Here is a 19,284-nt window from a genome sequence, read left to right as displayed (position 1 = left end):
ATCACCCAGCTCCTGTGGTCAGTCATCCCATGCCATGATTTTTGCCATTTGTCATGGTTCAGAAATAGGGGTGTGCTTAACATTTTTCTTTGTGTATATGTATATATGACACATATAGAGTTTACAATGGCATATGTATGTACAAATGTTGTTGTATACATATCATACTGTGAAGTAAATTTTGTGAAGTAAATTTTTCGAAATGAAAGGGTTTAGTCTTCTCCATGTTTAGTGCAAGGAAAAAACCTCTTGCTTTGCTTTGAGATTAAATATATACCTGTAGCGACTTAGTCTCTAAATATTAAACAAGTATTTGTCACAGAGTGACGAAATATCCCCCGCCTGTACACCATAGTACCAAATATGAAGACAATCCAGCGATTAGTTCTTGAGATATTGTGGCAACACCGTTTTCCAACTCCAAAAACAGATTTGCCTGCTGTGACCTTGAAAATGGGGTCAAGGTCACCAAATCTGACAGGTGTATGCGGTGTCTGTATATACACTATAGTTCCAAATATGAAGACAATCCAGCGATTAGTTCTTGAGATATCGCGGCAACACCGTTTTCTAACTCCAAAAGCAGATTTGCCTGCTGTGACCTTGACAATGGGGTCAAGGTCACCAAAACCGACTGGTGTCTGCGGTGTCTGTATATACACCATAGTTCCAAATATGAAGACAATCCAGTGTTTAGTTCTTGAGATATCGCGGCAACACCGTTTTCCAACTCTAAAAGCAGATTTGTCCGCTGTGACCTTGAAAATGGGATCAAGGTCACCAAAACCGACAGGTGTATGCGGTGTCTGTATATACACTATAGTTCCAAATATGAAGACAATCCAGCGATTAGTTCTTGAGATATCGCGGCAACACCGTTTTCTAACTCCAAAAGCAGATTTGCCTGCTGTGACCTTGACAATGGGGTCAAGGTCACCAAAACCGACTGGTGTCTGTATATACACCATAGTTCCAAATATGAAGACAATCCAGTGTTTAGTTCTTGAGATATCGCGGCAACACCGTTTTCCAACTCTAAAAGCAGATTTGTCCGCTGTGACCTTGAAAATGGGATCAAGGTCACCAAAACCGACTGGTGTCTGCGGAGTCTGTATATACACCATAGTTCCAAATATGAAGACAATCCAGTGTTTAGTTCTTGAGATATCGCGGCAACACCGTTTTCCAACTCTAAAAGCAGATTTGTCTGCTGTGACCTTGAAAATGGGATCAAGGTCACCAAAACCGACTGGTGTCTGCGGAGTCTGTATATACACCATAGTTCCAAATATGAAGACAATCCAGTGTTTAGTTCTTGAGATATCGCGGCAACAAACAGGTGGGACGTACGGACGGACGTACGGACGTACGGACGTACGTACGGACGGTCGTGAATACTATATCCCCCGCTTCGCGCTTTCGCGCGGCGGGGGATAAAAACAAAAGAGAAAATTGTGACTGAACTTTGTGTGAATGACGTGTAGATCTAACTAAGTTACTTCAGAGATGATATCATTACATTGAACATGATGTTGAAAGAATTAAAATCAGATAATTTTTTCATACATTCTTTTATTTGTTGAAAGTTAGGACTGAAAAAAATTAGGTGGGACTGGTAATTTTTAGAGTTTTCAAAATCCCTAATCAATAAAAGGCACCAGTTCACCACTAGACTGATCTGCATAGCAAATTTCATCAAGAAATATTCAACACTACTCTCATTTTCAGTATAAGTCTGACGACTCTCGTCATGGAAAAAGAAATAATCCAAAAAAAATCCAAAATCATCCAAAGGCATCATTTCCCCACTAGACTGATCTATATATAGTTTCAACAAGAAATAAACTGACGTCCAAAAGAAACTTTACCAACTGAAAACATAAATTTCAGACAAAGTATATTTTTTTATCCGATGAAGTCTATCTAAAGCACATAACCTAAATACAACAATAGTGTATGCAGAAAATGTTAATCGTCTGTTACATGTTTGCGAGATAACACGCGAAAAAGTGAAAAACACGTGCACCACGGACAACTGCAAATCCACTTGCGGGTAAGGGTATAAAACGATTGCAACGGCAAGTCAGACATCCACAGTGATAAAAAAACACAAAAGAAATGCCACGAACAACGTGAACGAGCCTTGGGTATGGTACAGATGGGAGCCACCCACGCCCATATTGCACGAACCTTCGGTTGCTCCCGTGTTGCCGTTTCCAACTTGATGCAACGTTACAGACAGACAGGGCGGACCGCAGACAGGCTAAGAACAGGCAGACCCAGGGTGACCACGCCCCATGATGACCGGTACTTGCGTACCTTGCACCTCCGAAATCGCTTCCTGACAGTGACGTCATCGGCGACAAATGCCTTAAGTCACAGGGTTAGTCGACAGACAGTGGCCAGGAGACTCAGCGCTCATGGAATCAGGGCTTTTAGACCATACAGGGGACAGCTATTGACAGCGCAACATTGTCGTCTGCGATTGAGATGGGCCCGGACTGTACGACATTGGCAACGACATGACTGGCAGAGGGTTGTCTTCACTGACGAAAGTCGATTCTGTATGTTTAGGGCTGATGGAAGACAATGTGTTTACCGCCGTAGGGGTGAACGAACGGCAGCGTCTTGCGTGCAGGAGGTCGTACCATATGGTGGAGGGAGTGTCATGGTGTGGGGAGGGATCTGTGGGCAGGAGAGGACACCGCTGGTCATCGTTGACGGAAACTTGACAGCTCAGCTTTACATGGATAACATTCTTCGTCCAGTTGTCCTACCATTTCTCCAGCAGCCACGTGGTGTCATTTATCAGCATGACAATGCTAGAGCCCATACAGCCAGAATTGTCACTAACTTCCTCGCAGCCAACAACGTCAATGCTCTGCCGTGGCCTGCACGCTCACCCGACATGTCCCCCATAGAACATCTCTGGGACTTGATGGATCGTCGTGTTCGACAACAACCACCCACACTCTCCAGCAAACCGGCAAGAACTGATCTTGGTCCTCCAAGAAGAATGGCGTCAGATCCCATGTGACCTCATCAGACGACTGACTTTTTCTGTGCGTCGAAGAGTTTTTGCGTGTATTGAGGCATTTGGTGGTCACACACAGTACTAATGACTTGTTATTGAACGTGAGCGATTATTTATGTACTCTGCCCATTGTCCATGATTCTGAAAGCTCGAGTTTTGTACCACACCCAACTTTGGGGGGCTCTGACATCATTCTCGGTCACGGTATGATTGTCATTTTCAGTGTTGATTATGTTGATATATTGATGTTCTCAATACACTTTACTTCATGCATGTATGTTTTGTTGTTTTTGAGCAAGAGTGATTTCAAACTCTGGTAAAGTTTCTTTTGGACGTCAGTTTAATTAACACTTTTTGAGTTCTGAGCCAGAAACGGAAAACAACTTGTTTTCATCCTGAAAAATCATCCAACAAAACAAAACAAGAAAACAGCGTTATCAATATCCCCCACCATGGGGCACATTAGCATTGTACTTGTTCATTTAAGGATTTAAGGGGGCGGTCGGGTAGCCTAGTGGTTTAAGCGTTCACCCCTCACGCCGAAGACCCGGGTTCGATTCCTGACATGGGTACAATGTGTGAAGCCCATTTCTGGTGTCCCCCGCCGTGATATTGCTGGAATATTGCTAAAAGCGGCATATAACCATACTCACTCACTCATTTCAGGATTTAAGGTTCACTGAGGTATGAATCGAAAAACCGATGTGCAAACTGTATGAATCCACCGTCCACCCTCATAATTAAATTCGACAACGAAAACGTGTTATCTACAATAATTTAACCAAAAAGAGTTGTATATATCAAGTAAAAAATGACAACATTTATAAACAGTCCAGGCGTAGGAATACATACTGTGGTGTCACATGAATCAGGTGTTTAATTTATGCACAAAACTTGACACGCCCACAAAGACAGTAGCCAATCAACAGGGAGTAGGATCAAAACAAAGTTCATAGGACCTGTCAATCAAGGCAAGAGGATAAAGAACTGCAACAGTCAGACGGTAACGAACTGTAAAAGGGAAGATAATAAAAAGAATAAAATTCCCAAATCCTCAAAAGGCACCAGTTCCCCACTAGACAGATCTATATAGAATGGTTCAACAAGAAGAATTAACAGTTTTGGAGTTCTGCTCCGGAAACGGAAAACGGACGACAGACGGACATGCTGATCGCTATATCCATTGTTTTTCAAACCAGGGAATAAAAAAGATATGAAAGAATACTTCTTTCAATTTATTCATCCAATGGGGACTCTTGTATTACTATATGTACAGACCACAGTCTATACCAGAATAAAGACCCGTGAAGATCCAGGGTAGAATAGGTCTTCAGCAACCGATGCTTGCTGTAAAAGGCGACTATGCTTGTCATAAAAGGCGACTAACGGGACCAGGTGATCAGTCTCACTGACTTGGTTGAATGCATGTCATCGTATCCCAATTGCGTGGACCGATGTTCATGATGTCAATCACTGGATTGTCTGGTCCAGACTCGATTATTTACAGACCGTTGTCATATAGCTGGAATACTGCTGAGTGCGGCGTTAAACAACAAACCAACCAGAATAAATCTGTCCAATACAAGTCTTGTTAGGATAGATTGCATTCCATGTATGACACCACACCTACTCTGACATCACTATTGGAGCGCATCTCTCGAGGAAAACACGTAAAAGGACTGCTATATAGCATGTATTATACCATATCTACTTTGTAACAAGAGGGGCGGTGGGGTAGCCTAGTGGTTAAAGCTCGTCACATGAAGACCCGGGTTCAATTCCCCAAATGGGCACAAAGTGTGAAGCCCATTTCTGGTGTCCCCGCCCGGATATTCTGGAATATTGCTAAAAGCGGCATAAAACAATACTCACTGACTGTAACCCGATATCACTATTGTAACACATCTCTCCAGCAACAATACACTTACAGGAGAGCTGTATAGCACACAGCATGGATGTAATGACAATATAACAGACTTTGACAGACTTTCTAACCAACGGACTGCCAACGTCAATGTACTGAGTCTGTTTCCGGCATCCCAAAGACATCGACGCAACCAAGGTCACAAGAAAAGCCAAAGGTGAAATTATACCATTCATTTGGAAGATTTGTTGCCTCTCCTTCAGAAACCATGGGGACTGCACTAAGTTAGAAAAAGACTATACTCTGTGTCAATGAGGGAAATTAAACGACTCCAGCAGCTTTTGCTGAGTGGTGGATTTACAGAGCCCACAGTATCGACTAGAGAGTATAATTCTAGATATTGCTTTGAAACGTTTGACCAAACCAGAAACAGACTCCACTACATCAGACAAAGACCGCAATTTTTTATATTTGAAATTTGCAAACAAGGGAATTGATGCATGAAATTTATTTTACATTCTCAGACTAAGATTACTTTCCTTAAATGTCCCACAATATTTCAAATTTCAGGAACCACAAAAATATTCATTTTCCTAAACGAACACAATTTCCTCCCAGCTGTTCAGTTATAGGAACGTGTTGCAGAACGTGGACTTGGCAGCTCATGATGTAACTTCCACTACTTGTGGCTGCCAAGACTCATCATACTCTATCAACCTGCAGGTCATATAATGACAGGTGACTTCTCTATTCTGGACAATAACAACCTTCGTCAGTTATTCAAATAGGGACCAAAATACTGTGAGCAACCTCCTACCAATTGGGATCACAACTTAAAAAATCATTATGGATGCTGTCAAAGAATATGCCAAAAAATGGGCCAAAAGAAAATAGGAACCTGTTGAATGTCTTTCAGAGTGGGTTAAGTCAGTACATTATGTTGTCATGGGTAGAATGCACAAACTTAGAAAGAGGAAACAGCATTGGAATAAACCCATTCTGTCCCAGCCAGCTGTCATCCAAAGTCTGGCCGCCCTATGTCAAATAACATAACCATTACATGTAAGCATCACTACATTAGTTGTTTGACCAAAGAACTTGGTATAAGTGACACATCAAATCATGCTACCTATAACGCCAGTATGTTAACTGACGAAGACGTCTGCCAAAACCATGCATCAGTACTATCAACTTTTGACTTGACTCCAAATCCAGAAGACTTGTTTATTCCTCTTTCGTACTGGATTCCAAAGCTCCATAAAAGTCTGTACAAAGAGAGAAATATTGCTGCGTCCAGCAAATGTACCACCAAATCCCTGTCTCAAAGACTAACCATTATCCTTAATACAATCAAGGAAGGTCTTTCTGTATATTCACAGAGGGTATTTGAGACAAGTGGAATTAATATCATGTGGATTCTAAAAAACTCAAAGGATTTGCTGGACTTTTTGCAATCTCAGAAAAGAACCAAGTTCCATTCTGTCAAAACATTTGATTTTTCAACTTTGCACACCACTATCTTGCATGACGAACTAAAGGAAAAACTTTATTCCTTGATCCATGGGGCTTTTGTAATAAACGTGGTGACCACAGATACAGGTACATATCTATATTCAGAGGTACAGGACAATTTGTGAAAAATGAAAGCAAATGCCATCTGAAGTTTACAGAGAAAACAATATGTGAAATACTTGACTTCCTTATTGATAGGGGACACGGGTGGCCCAGTCGTCTAAGGCGCTGCAATTCGCTGTGCAGAGTTGCGATCCTTTGGCACGCCAGAAACCTATGGTTGTGGGTTCGAATCCAGGTTCACCCCGATTATGTTTCTAGGTTTGTCAGCACTGTAACCGTGCTCGTGGGTTTCACTGAAGTGGTAAACGCCTGAGACCTGCATCACTTCGGTCTTTCCTCCCACATTAAGCTGACACGACGTGATATAAATGGAATACTGTTAAAAGAGGCGTTAAACCCAACTCACTCACGCCTCATTGATAACATGTATGTACAATTTTGGGGTAAGACATTCAGGCAAGAAGTAGGCATCCCCTGGGGCACCAATTGTGTTCCCCTTCTTGAGGATCTGTTTCTTTAAGCATATGAAGTCAAAATAAGGTAATTTGGCCAGGAAGTTTAACTTGAGCTTCACGTATATAGATGATCTGATATCATTCAATAATAATCAAATAGCCAATTCTCTTCCACTGATTTACCCACCGGAATAAGCAATAAAGGCGACCAGTGAGACCGACTCATCTACTTCATATTTAGATCTATGCATAATGATTCAGTGACACAACACTCTCCACATGACTATGACTTCAACTTTCCGATAATCAACTTTCCCTTCATGGTGAGCAATATTCCAGCAGCTCCAACCTTTGACGTTTACATTTCACAACTTTTGAGATACCATCGAGCATGCTCTTTCTGCCAAGATTACAGGGAGTGTCACACAACTCTTGCTCAGAAGTTGTTTGATCAAGGCTACAACATTCAAGGTCTCCGCAAAGTTTTCAAAATGTTTTATCGTAGACATGTGGAAGACATTTCCAAGTCTGACGCATCAGTGACAAAAACGATGCCCGATGCAATTCCCTATTTTGACTTGCACCATGTGTTCCCATGGTTTTTCAGGTGAAGAATTGACTTGCCTTTGCATGTTTGTGACGGTTGCCACTGGTGAGCAGGATATGCTCACCTTTTTGCGAACACCTGGTATCATCACTATTTGATAGTGATTCATTAACACAATCCTGCTCATGATGTAGTCGGAATTGTACAATCCACCCTGTTTTATGCAGGGATTTCTATTGGATATGGAAAGGGTTTTGTCTCTGTACTTAATTATACCACATCTACTTAGCAACAAGGTGTAACTATGTTATCACACATCTCTCTAGCAACAATACACTTTCAAGACTGCTAGGTAGCATGTATTATACCATATCTACTTTGTAACAAGACATCACTATAGTAACACATCTCTCTAGCAACAATACACTTACAAGACTGCTACGTAGCATGTATTATACCATATCTACTTTGTAACAAGATATCACTATAGTAACACATCTCTCTAGCAACAATACACTTACAAGACTGCTACATAGCATGTATTATACCATATCTACTTTGTAACAAGACATCACTATAGTAACACATCTCTCCATATACCTTGTAACATGTTTTCTGGTTATCAACCATCAGCAATGTACCATTGAGGCTATGAATCATTGTCTGTATATACCAATGTATGTACCATGCATATTATTTCAAAATGAAACACTGGAGATTCTTCATATTTCAGTCAACTCCTGTTTGCGCTGTCAACACAGGAAGATGAGAACATACGTTGTCTTTCATTGGACTTCTCAAGTAATTCTAAATGCCATGGTACTTTGTGGTGTGTTTGTTGTTTAACGCTGCACTCAGCAGCAATCAAGCTATATGACGACACGCTATAAATAACAGTCTGGACGAGACAATCCAGTGATTGGTAGTGTCAGCAATGATTCATGCAATGACACACAATAAATTAAGTTGCCTGTCTTACAACCAGACAAGGGTACTAGGACTTATCCTAACCTTGAATCCAAAGGGGGTTTCTACGAGGTGTGAAATCTATCATTGAATATTATTGTTATTATTATCATTTTTTCCTAAAGCCAAACACAAATAATCCATTTTTGAGTAACATGCTTTTAACTGATGTGGGCGGTCAGGACATTGTTTTGATGAGATTGGAATAGGCTGATTGTGAGGTTGCCATGGTTACAGAAACAAATAATGTTTTAGTTGACAGATTAATATTGAGGTATGTGTTTGGACACATCGAGCTATTAAGTATAAACAGAGATCAATGGAATCCAACACAGGCAAAACATGTACAGCATGTCTGCCAAAATACCTGTCCAATTTCATCAAGAATGAATGACTTAGTTGTAGGGGTTACAGCTTGCAATAACCAACAAAAAGTCGCATGTTTCAGCATGAAGACCCACTCCCTGCTGGGTAGTAGAACAGTTTGCCAATGCTCCACGGCCATTTCTTAAATAACTTCTCGAACCAGGTCATTGTGACCTCAACGAAATGTTTTGCTTGTGGATATCCCAGCGCTCGCTACATTAAGTAGGTCGAAGCTTGTAGGCCAGCAGCAAGTTAAGATCTCACACCATCTCTTCTAAACTTTGAATTGTCTCCCAGATGCGTCTTGTCATGACCCTTTATAAACAGACTCCACAGGATCATCATGTCTGGAATTCGAAGGTTTTTTACGCGAAATATTTCCAAGAAAATATGTTGTCGGAGGATGGGACTGGGCATGTCAAAACTTTGTTGGCGTCACGCAATAAGTACGTTAAAGTCCGCATAAAGTGTTTGTTTGGTATTACAAGGGTAACTTTAGACAATATATACACACGTTTTAGGATACCAACAAGAGGTTAAGTGGCGTGATGGTTTATCAAACTCACAAATTCCACAAACACAAGTCCCGTGGATGGGAGGAAGTTGGGTTATGGGGGATCTGAGAAGTACGAAGAAAGAAAGTCTGGACGCGAGACTTACCTAAGTTTAGTCCAGACACGGAGCTTAATTCATTTTCCCAATTGGCCCACGAGCTTCCTGCGTTCTCACTCAGAGGCGGACTATGGTCCGAGCTCGCGCTATCCATGACTATCCGCATTGCAACATCAGGCTTGAAAAATTCCTTCGCAACTACCATCAGCCATTTTGCTTCCAACTATAATCTGTTCTAAAATGAGTGCCGTTTTGGTGCCACCGCGCAGATTGGTAAACAAGTCTTAATCTAAAGCGATAGCGGACATACAGCGTCGGCGTCTACGGTAAAATGTATGATAGATATGCGACACGACTGAAAAGTAAACTGTTAGAAAAAATGCAAGGGCACCTTCTTCGCAATAGTCGACATATATGTAAATACTTGTTGCGAGATCCTGCTTCACCAGGAGCATTAAAGCCTAACTGACATTGTTTTCCATTTTTTAAATATTTATTTTCAAATGCAAAGGTACTGCGATGTTATCTTTAATATAACATTCGGATTTGAGATCTCCGTATTCACCTGCAGGAACTGTGACGCCATGTTTGGCCTTCTCCTTGACCCATGGCAATATGGCCTCATATACCGCTAGGGAATGAGGTCATGGTTGCATGGATCTTCACACTCGGGTTATGACCTCATAGGGGCGGTGGGGTAGCCTTAGGGTAAATGATTCCGCTTGTCACGCCCAAGGCACAATCTCGTTCCCCACATGGGTACACAATATGAAGCCCATTTCTGGTGTCCCCGCCATGATATTGCTGGAATATTGCTAAAAGCGGCGTAAAACCATACTCACTCACTATGGCCGCATGGTAATTTCTTTTACCAAAACAATGGTTCGGAATTTTACTGTTTCAATTTTGAGGCTTACATTACTGACGGTATACCGAATCTTCTATTAAAAACAACAACGGTTATTTGGGGTAGATTGCAGTCACTTTCAAGATATGCTGTCAAAGGAGAATGTGCCCTCACGGCCAAGCTATACAAGACAATGGTCCCGCTCAAGCACCTTTACGGAAGTGTCACTTTAACTGTGGAAATCCGGCTGTCGAGGAGCTTGGGTCTGAATGCAGGATTGAAGGGGATAATTCCATTTACAAGGCTACAACAAACTTATTATTTGTTCGTGATGCGCCAGGGGGACTAAAGCCCAACTGAAGCCATGCGTATTGGTCGATAGAGTGAGAATACGTCCCCTTTGTGGGCATAGCGGTACACTAAATCAGCCAGGTTACGGTGACAAATTGTCTTTGTTGATCACACAACGGCTGTGACCACTCGATACACACTCCTCCCTTATAAGCTTCCTTTTGTTTTGTTTGTTTGTTGTTTAACGCCGCACACAGCAATATTCCATCCATATGACGGCGGTCTGTAAATAATCGAGTCTGGATCAGACAATCCAGTGACTGACATCATGAGCATCGATCCATGTATTTGGATTACGATGACATGCATCAACTAAGTCAGCGAGCCCGACCACTCGACCCCGTTAGTCGCCTGTTACGACAAGCATAGTCGCCTGTTACGGCAATCATGGGTTGCTGAAGACCTATTCTATCCCGAATCTTCACGGGTCGGTCCCCTAATAAGCATGGCTGTGTTATATTTAATGTATATATGTAAAACGTTTTCGACAAAGTGGGTCAGTTGACAAGAAAACGTGTTTTCATTGAAACTCGTATTCTATTTTTTTGTTAAGCAGATGGATGCGAACCCAATCTACAGCGACATTATCACTAGACGGAACCTAGCCAGACGACGATACGCATCACAGCTGCAGTTGTCTGGTTGTCAAGCATGTGCAACACGCTCCTGGACATTCTCCAGACTCATACCCAAATCGTTGTCTTTAGATAGAAAGCAAAGATATAAGAAAACGTCGCTTTGACATTTCAACTAAAGTTTCAAGTTGGCAGCAATCAGCAGATCAGGAACACTGTTGTTAGATATCACATACATGAAAACTGACAGGAGGCTTGATTGTCAGTTTTGTAATTAATTCCTCCTTTTACAGAACAGTCATGTTAGACAGTGGGGCAGTCGTGTGATTAATTCGACCTATCACAGATACCCTTCAAGATCCGGGTTACAGTTTGTCTTCAGCAACCCATGGCTGTCGAAAGAGGCGACTAACGGGATCGGGTGGTCAGGCTCGCAGACTTGGTTAATACATGATATCAGATCCAAATTACGTAGATCGATGCTCATGATGTCAATTACTGGTTTGTCTGGTCCAGACTCGATTATTTACAGACCGCCGTCATATAGCTGGATAATTGCTGAATGCGGCGTTAAACAACAAACAAACAAACAAAACGTATCACAGAACGGTTGTGATGTATAGTTGGGACTGTTGTGATACACGATACAGACCAGGTTCTGCAGGTTCTGCAGGGCCAGCCTCCCCGCAACCCCCTGACTAATACTAACTGTGCCTGCATGCACTGTGTGAAATAATTGTTCAACAGTACTACCCAACCGGGTTAGCTAGATAAGTTTACTGGCCAATTATAGATTTGTGTAGCCTTAAAAAATCTTAGTTTGACAGAAAATTCCTTTCCCGTTTTGAACTTTCATATCTGGCAGCTGAATGATTATATTAAAGCTCACTGGATAGAAAATAAAACTAGCTAGTCGGAATATCTACATTATATTTTCAATAGCAAGAAAGAAATGAAAGTAGAGAATGGGTACCTGGTCGGCGCTTATGTTGATCATTGGCTAGACTTGCACAAGTCTCTAAGACAAGTTATTAGTTCAAATCATAATTTCTGTAAATAATAAGAACAAGTTGTCCCTTCAGAGACTGGAATCTACTGTCCACATATACAGACTTGACTATTAGGATAGAATTACTACACATCCATGGAACTTTCTTTCTGTCCAGCCTTGAAGCAAGGCTACTCGTTAGCCTGCATCCACAGATGGTAAAGCTTCCCTGTACGATAGAGGTAGGGCTAATACCTTATATATACTGAACCAAATTAAAAACTTCACAATCCTAAAATTTTAACATTTTGACCAGTTATCTTTGTGGGCCCTTATTGTGTATTTAAACAGTAATGGCCACGTATTGTCTTCAGATAACACCTGTTTTTGTGCAGGTGAATCGATCAAAATCATGTGCACAGCACTATAGTGGCAAAAGTGGTTTTTCACGTGCAACTGGTCACGTGGCCATAATACCGCACGTGTTTTCAGCCATACTTGTTAGCAGTCATTAACAAAAAAAGAAAAACACAAGAAAACAAAAGTCTTTACGGCCATTTGTCATGCCACGCCTTTCAAATGTGCAACGTGAACGTGCCATCGGCATGTTGCAGACGGGAACGTCCGTAGCTGAAGTCGCAAGGACGATGGGTTGTAGTCGACGGACTGTTTATGATTTACAGACGCGTCGACAGCAAACGGGTACCACCGCTGATTGCCCTCGGCCAGGTCGACCACGTGTGACGTCACATGCAGAGGATCGTCAGATTGTCTTACGTCACCTCCGTAACCGATTTTTGACGGCTACATCAACCAGAAATGAACTGTTTAGGGGTAGACTGAGTGCGCAAACTGTTCGAAAACGTCTGAGAACTGCTCACCTTCATGAACGTTACGCCCAGTGTTGTGTACAGGAAGTTGACAGATTTCGAGGCGGAAGTGTCATGGTGTGGGGTGCTTTCTGTGGCAATGCACGTTCCAGGCTTCTTGTCATCCGTGGCAACCTCAACGCTGCTGCTTACCGCGACCAGGTACTGGCACCAGAACTTCTGCCTTTTATGGCAGCACATGGACCCGGTTTGATCTTCCAACACGACAATGCCAGACCCCACACAGCAATTTTGACAAGGAATTTCCTTCAGAATGCGGGAGTCAACATCATGGACTGGCCGTCAAGGTCTCCCGACCTCAATCCCATCGAACACGTCTGGGATGCTCTTGGCAGAAGTCTGCGCACTCTCCAGAACCAACCACAGAATTTGCAAGATCTTGGCACCATTTTGCAGCAACAATGGCGTAGTCTTCCCAATCATGTGTTCACAAGCATCACAAGGTCCATGCGGAGGCCTTATGTGGCAGTTGTCAACGCACATGGTGGCCATACACGCTACTGAACTTGTGTGTCATCAGATTCTCGTGATTGGGACTTATGATTTAAACTGTTGATGTTATTATAACAAATTATGGTTACCACCGTTAATTAAAATCCTTCTTTGGCCATTAATGATTAAAAAGTGCCTTCTCTGATACATTTGTCCGTTGTATATCATATATTGGATTACTTTGAAAAATGTGAAGTTTTTAATTTGAATCAGTATATTTATGGTGTGTGTTAATACGAACCTAGGCGACAGATTCCTTCCGTAGTGAAACAAGCCTGGCGACAGTTTCCCTGTGTGGTGTCTTATGTGGAGCAATGTCAGTGTTGGCGGGGGCTGTTGTAGATATATCTGTGGTGTCTGTCTGTGGCAGCCAGCAAATGACTGAAAGAATATGGAGTGTCCTGTGTTTTTTTGGGGTATGGTCATGGGGGGGGGGGGGGGGGGGGGGGCTGGGATTTTGTTCCTTCTTAAAAGAGAAATCAACTTTGGAAAGAATGTTTAAATATTTGTTGGGACATTAAAACATTAAGTGACAAATGCACAAGATACAAAGGCTAGTTTTAAATTCTAGGGTAAAGATATAATTTCTTTTTATCTCAAAATCATATTAACATGAACATCTAATATAAGAACTCTAATAATTCAAAGGATTGTATTGACTTGACTATGAACTACTAGAGCAAACAAAAAGCAACGTTTTCCAAAAATGGAGAAAGAGATTTCAAATTCTCGATCTGGCTTCTTACCAGGCTGTTTGTTTGGGCTTAGCTGTCGTACAAACTAAACAACATATTAGAACAACGCGCAAAACTTCTCATAAGATTTAAACTTAAGAAGCAAAACAAAAAATTAGATTGATTGAGCGAGTGAATATGGTTTTACTCCGCTTTTAGCACCAGCTCCAGAAATGGGCTTCAGACATTGCCCGCCCGTGTGGTGAATCGAAACCGGGTCTTCAGCGTAACGAGCGAACACTTTCACCACTAGGCTACCCCACCGACCCTAAACTTAGACAGACAGACATGAGACATCACTGAAAAATCTGGAAGTGTAAGAGGTTTGACATTTACATGAATATAACTATAAAAGTAACTATGAGCTCTATCGGCAGTCACCATAAGCCAGAACATTGGGATCAGGATGCGTTGACATAAACATGGAAGCAAACATATGGTGGGTGCTACTGGTACAAGGGGCGGTCGGGTCGCCTAGTGGTTAAAGCGTTCGCTCGTCACGCCTCAGACCCGGGTTCGATTCCCGACATGGGTACAATGTGTGAAGGCCATTTCTGGTGTCCCCCGCCGTGATAATGCTGGAATATTGCTAAAAGCGGCGTAAAACCATACTCACTCACTCACTCACTCACTCACTACTGGTACAAGGCATGCTTTCCCGTGTCGCGGACACGTGGTGTCATCACTGACTTTCAGTGATCCTTTCATACCCTTTTACGCCCAAAGGAACCTATTTCGCCGGATAATCGAGACTGGTTATTCTCTGGGCTTGACGTTTGCTATTTATCACGGAAAAGTCATCGCAGACCGTGTAAACATTTATGAGATTCACATTTGACACAGTTATCAAGGAGCCAGAGTTTACACACGGGCATGAGGCAAATTTAACAAATGGAGGTTTTCGGCCTTAGGGACAAAAGTGAGGTCAATCTCTTTGGAAGTATCTAAACCAAACTGATTTTATTAACAGCCCGTAAAGCTGCAATGTTGAAAATGTTCTCTCATATAACTCAAAGTCTCGCCAACTTCTAGGCGTAGTTTCAATACCGTCTTTAACCTTTTTTTGCATGTCATTAGTCCGCGAGCAAGTTCATCGAAAGAAAGAAACGTCTAGTTATTATTAAGGATTTCAATTGGCAGAACTGAAACTGCCCGCTTTGTCCAGCTTTCAAGTCCAACTTATTCTATCTCCATGTCACCTGACTTCAAAACAGTTTGTCATTGGACGGTTACATAGACTCTCTTAGATTTGAAACTAAGAGCAACTTGAAATATCTGAAAAATTGCTTTCTATCCATGTTTCGGGGCCAGTAATTTTCCAGAAGCTAGATATGTATAACGAACCATTAAACCCATGACATGATTTTTACTAAAATTGGACTTAGAACACTTTGGTTTTCAGGCGACGCTTTGTCTTTCATTTTGGAAATCACCTCGTAACAGAAATTGGGGGTCTTGACCGGAATTTCAATTTGCTGAACATTCTACACTTGTAAACAATTGTTCTCAGTGCTACATTTGCCCGCCATCATGCTACCGTCATTACTTTGCGCATGTTTATTGTGAAATCAGTATTTGTAGTGTGGAGTTCAAGGTTGAGACATTTATTGAGTCTCCAAGTGAGGAAGCAGTCAGGGTTTTCAAGATGTCAGATCTGTATTATAGCCTTGGTGCTGAGCCTTTAGTGAGAAAAAGGGACATTTAGAAACTTGCTGTGGAGGTTTGATGGAGAGGGAAATATGAATGATACATCTTTCAGAAAATGCTGAACCACATTTAGCTTGAAATGGAATTGAAATTGAAAGAATTTGAATTTCGAAAAGTGAGTGAGTGAATATGGTTTTACGCCGCTTTTGGCAATATTCCAGCAATATCACGGCGGGGGACACCAGAAATGGGCTTCACACATTGTACCCATGTCGGGAATCGAACTCGGGTCTTCGGCGTGACGAGCGAACGCTTTAACCACTAGGCTACCCCACCGCCCCCTAAAGCATGAGAAAGAGTTATGACCAGTCAGATTTGAACTTACTAGACTTTGTGACAGCTTTTACGGAATTGACTTCTGAGGGCTACTAAAGATGAAAGTGAAGATATGACGTTCTCTCAGGACAAAGTTAAATCCAACTATGACAAAATGTCCCTGGTCAACCTTTGACGGCTAGGCACCATGGTTCTTATGTGAAGGAAGTCAATGAAATTGATTACACTGTCCTAACTCCAGGCCGCCAAAATAAAAAAAACCGATCGTGTCATATGAATATGATCAAGGAAGATCATGACAGACCTTAACGTGTGCCACTAAAGGTATTGCTACTGTCTCTTCTCTTCGTCAGAGGCGACTAACGGGATCGGGTGGTCAGGCTCGCTGACTTGGTTGATGCATGTCATCGTATCCCAATTGCGTGGATCGATGCTCATGGCAATCACTGGATTGTCTGGTCCAGACTCGATTATTTTCAGACCGCCGTCATATAGCTGGGATATTGCTGAGGGCGGCTTTAAACAACAAATAAACTGTCTCTCCTGTTGAATCCGTATGAAATGAGTGAAACACTGAATCTACCAGTGCGCATGTAATGTTTGAGAGATGTTAAACCATCTGGATGTGAAATTAGCTTTTATCTGGTAGCATCACTCCTTGACAGTGATTTATACACGCATGCTCGCGATATTGTAATCGACTCTGTGTTTAGCAGAGGTATCTTATGATCGTGGAAAGAGTGTTGTCACTTTTAGTTATCTTAGTCCAGAACAACAGAGACAGTTGTCAGAATTAATTCACTTGTTTGTCGAGTAGTTTCCGGATGTACCTGGTCGTACTGACCTAGTAAGTCATTAGGGGCGCTGGGGTAGCCTAATGGTTAAAGTGTTCGGTCGTCACGCCGAAGACCCGGGTTCGATTCCCCACATGGGTACATTGAGTGAAGCCCATTTCTGGTGTCCCCGCCGTCACATTGCTGGAATAGTGCTAAAAGCGGCGTAAAACTATACTCACTCACTCACTAGTAAGTCATTACATAGATGTAGAGTATCTCCGAAAGAGGTCAAGTAAATATGTAGGAGAACGACGTCATCGAACCACGTGACAGTGAGTGGAGATCACCATGCACCCTGGTACCCAAGCGTGACAGCACCTACTGTGACAACACCTACCGTGGCCGTGACAGCACCTACCGTGACCCTGACACCACTTACCGTGACAGCACCTACCCTGACAACACCTAGTGTGACAGCACCTACCGTGACCCTGACACCACCTACCGTGACAGCACCTACCCTGACCGTGACAGCACCTACCCTGACACCACTTACCGTGACCCAGACAACACCTACCGTGACCCAGACAACACCTACCGTGACCCAGACAACACCTACCGTGACCCTGACACCACCTACCGTGACCCAGACAACACCTACCGTGACAGCACCTACCCTGACCGTGACAGCACCTACCCTGACACCACCTACCATGACCCAGACAACACCTACCGTGACCCAGACAACACCTACCGTGACCCAGACAACACCTACCGTGACCCTGACACCACCTACCGTGACCCAGACAACACCTACCGTGACCCTGACACCACCTACCGTGACAGCACCTACCCTGACACCACCTACCGTGACAGCACCTACCCTGACCGTGACAGCACCTACCCTGACACCACCTACCGTGACCCAGACACCACCTACCGTGACCCAGACAACACCTACCGTGACCCAGACAACACCTACCGTGACCGTGACCGTGACAACACCTACCCAGACAACACCTACCGTGACCCAGACAACACCTACCGTGACCCTGACACCACCTACCGTGACCCAGACAACACCTACCGTGACCGTGACCGTGACAACACCTACCCAGACAACACCTACCGTGACCCAGACAACACCTACCCTGAGAACACCTACTGTGAGAGCAGCCACCGTGACAACACATACCGTGACCGTGACAGCACCTACCGCGACAACACCTACCGTGATATCACCTACCCCTCTTTTAGGGCGTATCGCTCTCTCTCTCTCTCCTATTACCAGATGTGGGTTTTGTCAATAACTTTCTTTTCATAAAACATTGATCAGACGAATGACCATATATTACTGATCCACTGATCTACTTCATTAGAAAATGATATTACAACAATGTAGCTATTACTTTAAAAAGATTAATTATGAAAAAAATGATACCACTGTAGGTTTATTAATGTCAACAGTATTGTGCGTCAACTTAATACCGCCTGTTCCTTGAAAACAATAAACGTTTCAGGAAGTCATTGTTGTAAAAACTCGTTTTGTTTTCATAATATGTTTGTTTTCTACGTTTATATCACATAAATATTTAATCTGAAGAAAGTATACACACTTGAACATTGGATTTGACCAAACAATTATAAACGCTATTAAAACGTTACTAGGCTGAAAGGGGCGGCGAGGTAGCCTAGTCGTTTAAGCGATCGCTCGTCACGCCGAAGACTCAGGTTCGATTCCCCACATGGGTACTTTGTGTGAAGCCCATTTCTGGTGTCCCCAACCGTGATATTGCTGGAATATTGGTAAAAGCGGCGTAAAAAGTAAAAAAACATACTCACTCACTAGTCTGAAAACATTCGCTGAAAAACTGCAAACCAAGGTTCTAACTCTGATACCCGGATCAAACACATCCCCATCGAATGACTATATCTTGTTTGTTTCATTTTAGCCATCAGGGGGTCTATAGTTACTTTTGCCGGATTGGCTGGATTTGAAAACAACAAACTATCAATATCTCAGATTGACTTCGTTACGGTTTGTTCGGTGTGGCTTCAAGGTTGTCGTTGTGGCTTTAAGTGTTTAAGAGGTTGCATTTTGCCTTAGCAATTTCGGCAGACCTGTCCCTCTTTGGGACTCATGTGTGTGTGAGTGAGTTGGGTTTAACGCCGTTTTTAACAATATTACAGTTACATCACGAAGTGTCAGCTTAATGTGGGAGGAAAGCC

At 42.7% G+C, this 19,284-nt stretch overlaps 2 protein-coding genes across 5 annotated transcripts in view; one reads left to right on the top strand and one right to left on the bottom strand.

Annotated features, from left to right (window-relative positions):
• Positions 1–19,284, bottom strand: part of LOC124150358 (centrosome-associated protein 350-like) — a 74,891-nt gene that overhangs the window by 55,221 nt on the left and 386 nt on the right. For 2 of the 4 annotated variants that reach the window (XM_048381970.1, XM_048381971.1), the window contains exon 1: positions 9,468–9,662. The exons of 1 other annotated variant lie outside the window; for it this stretch is intronic. In XM_048381970.1, the coding sequence (XP_048237927.1) occupies positions 9,468–9,624 (157 nt within the window). In that variant the 5' untranslated portion in view covers positions 9,625–9,662. Of the gene's footprint in view, positions 1–9,467; positions 9,664–19,284 lie in introns of those variants that run through there. One more of the 4 variants, XM_048381973.1, reaches the window with a different exon arrangement.
• Positions 14,719–18,379, top strand: LOC124150373 (proline-rich P65 protein-like). The gene is made up of 2 exons (XM_046522372.2): positions 14,719–14,735; positions 17,533–18,379. The coding sequence occupies exons 1-2, from the start codon at positions 14,719–14,721 to the stop codon at positions 18,377–18,379; spliced, it is 864 nt and encodes a 287-aa protein (XP_046378328.2).

This window comes from Haliotis rufescens, unplaced genomic scaffold (genome assembly GCF_023055435.1).
Source record: "Haliotis rufescens isolate VD_foot unplaced genomic scaffold, xgHalRufe1.0.p SCAF_4, whole genome shotgun sequence".
Taxonomy (NCBI): domain Eukaryota; kingdom Metazoa; phylum Mollusca; class Gastropoda; order Lepetellida; family Haliotidae; genus Haliotis; species Haliotis rufescens.
Note: the sequence above shows the minus strand (reverse complement) of the source record. Positions and strands in the feature narration are given on the sequence as shown.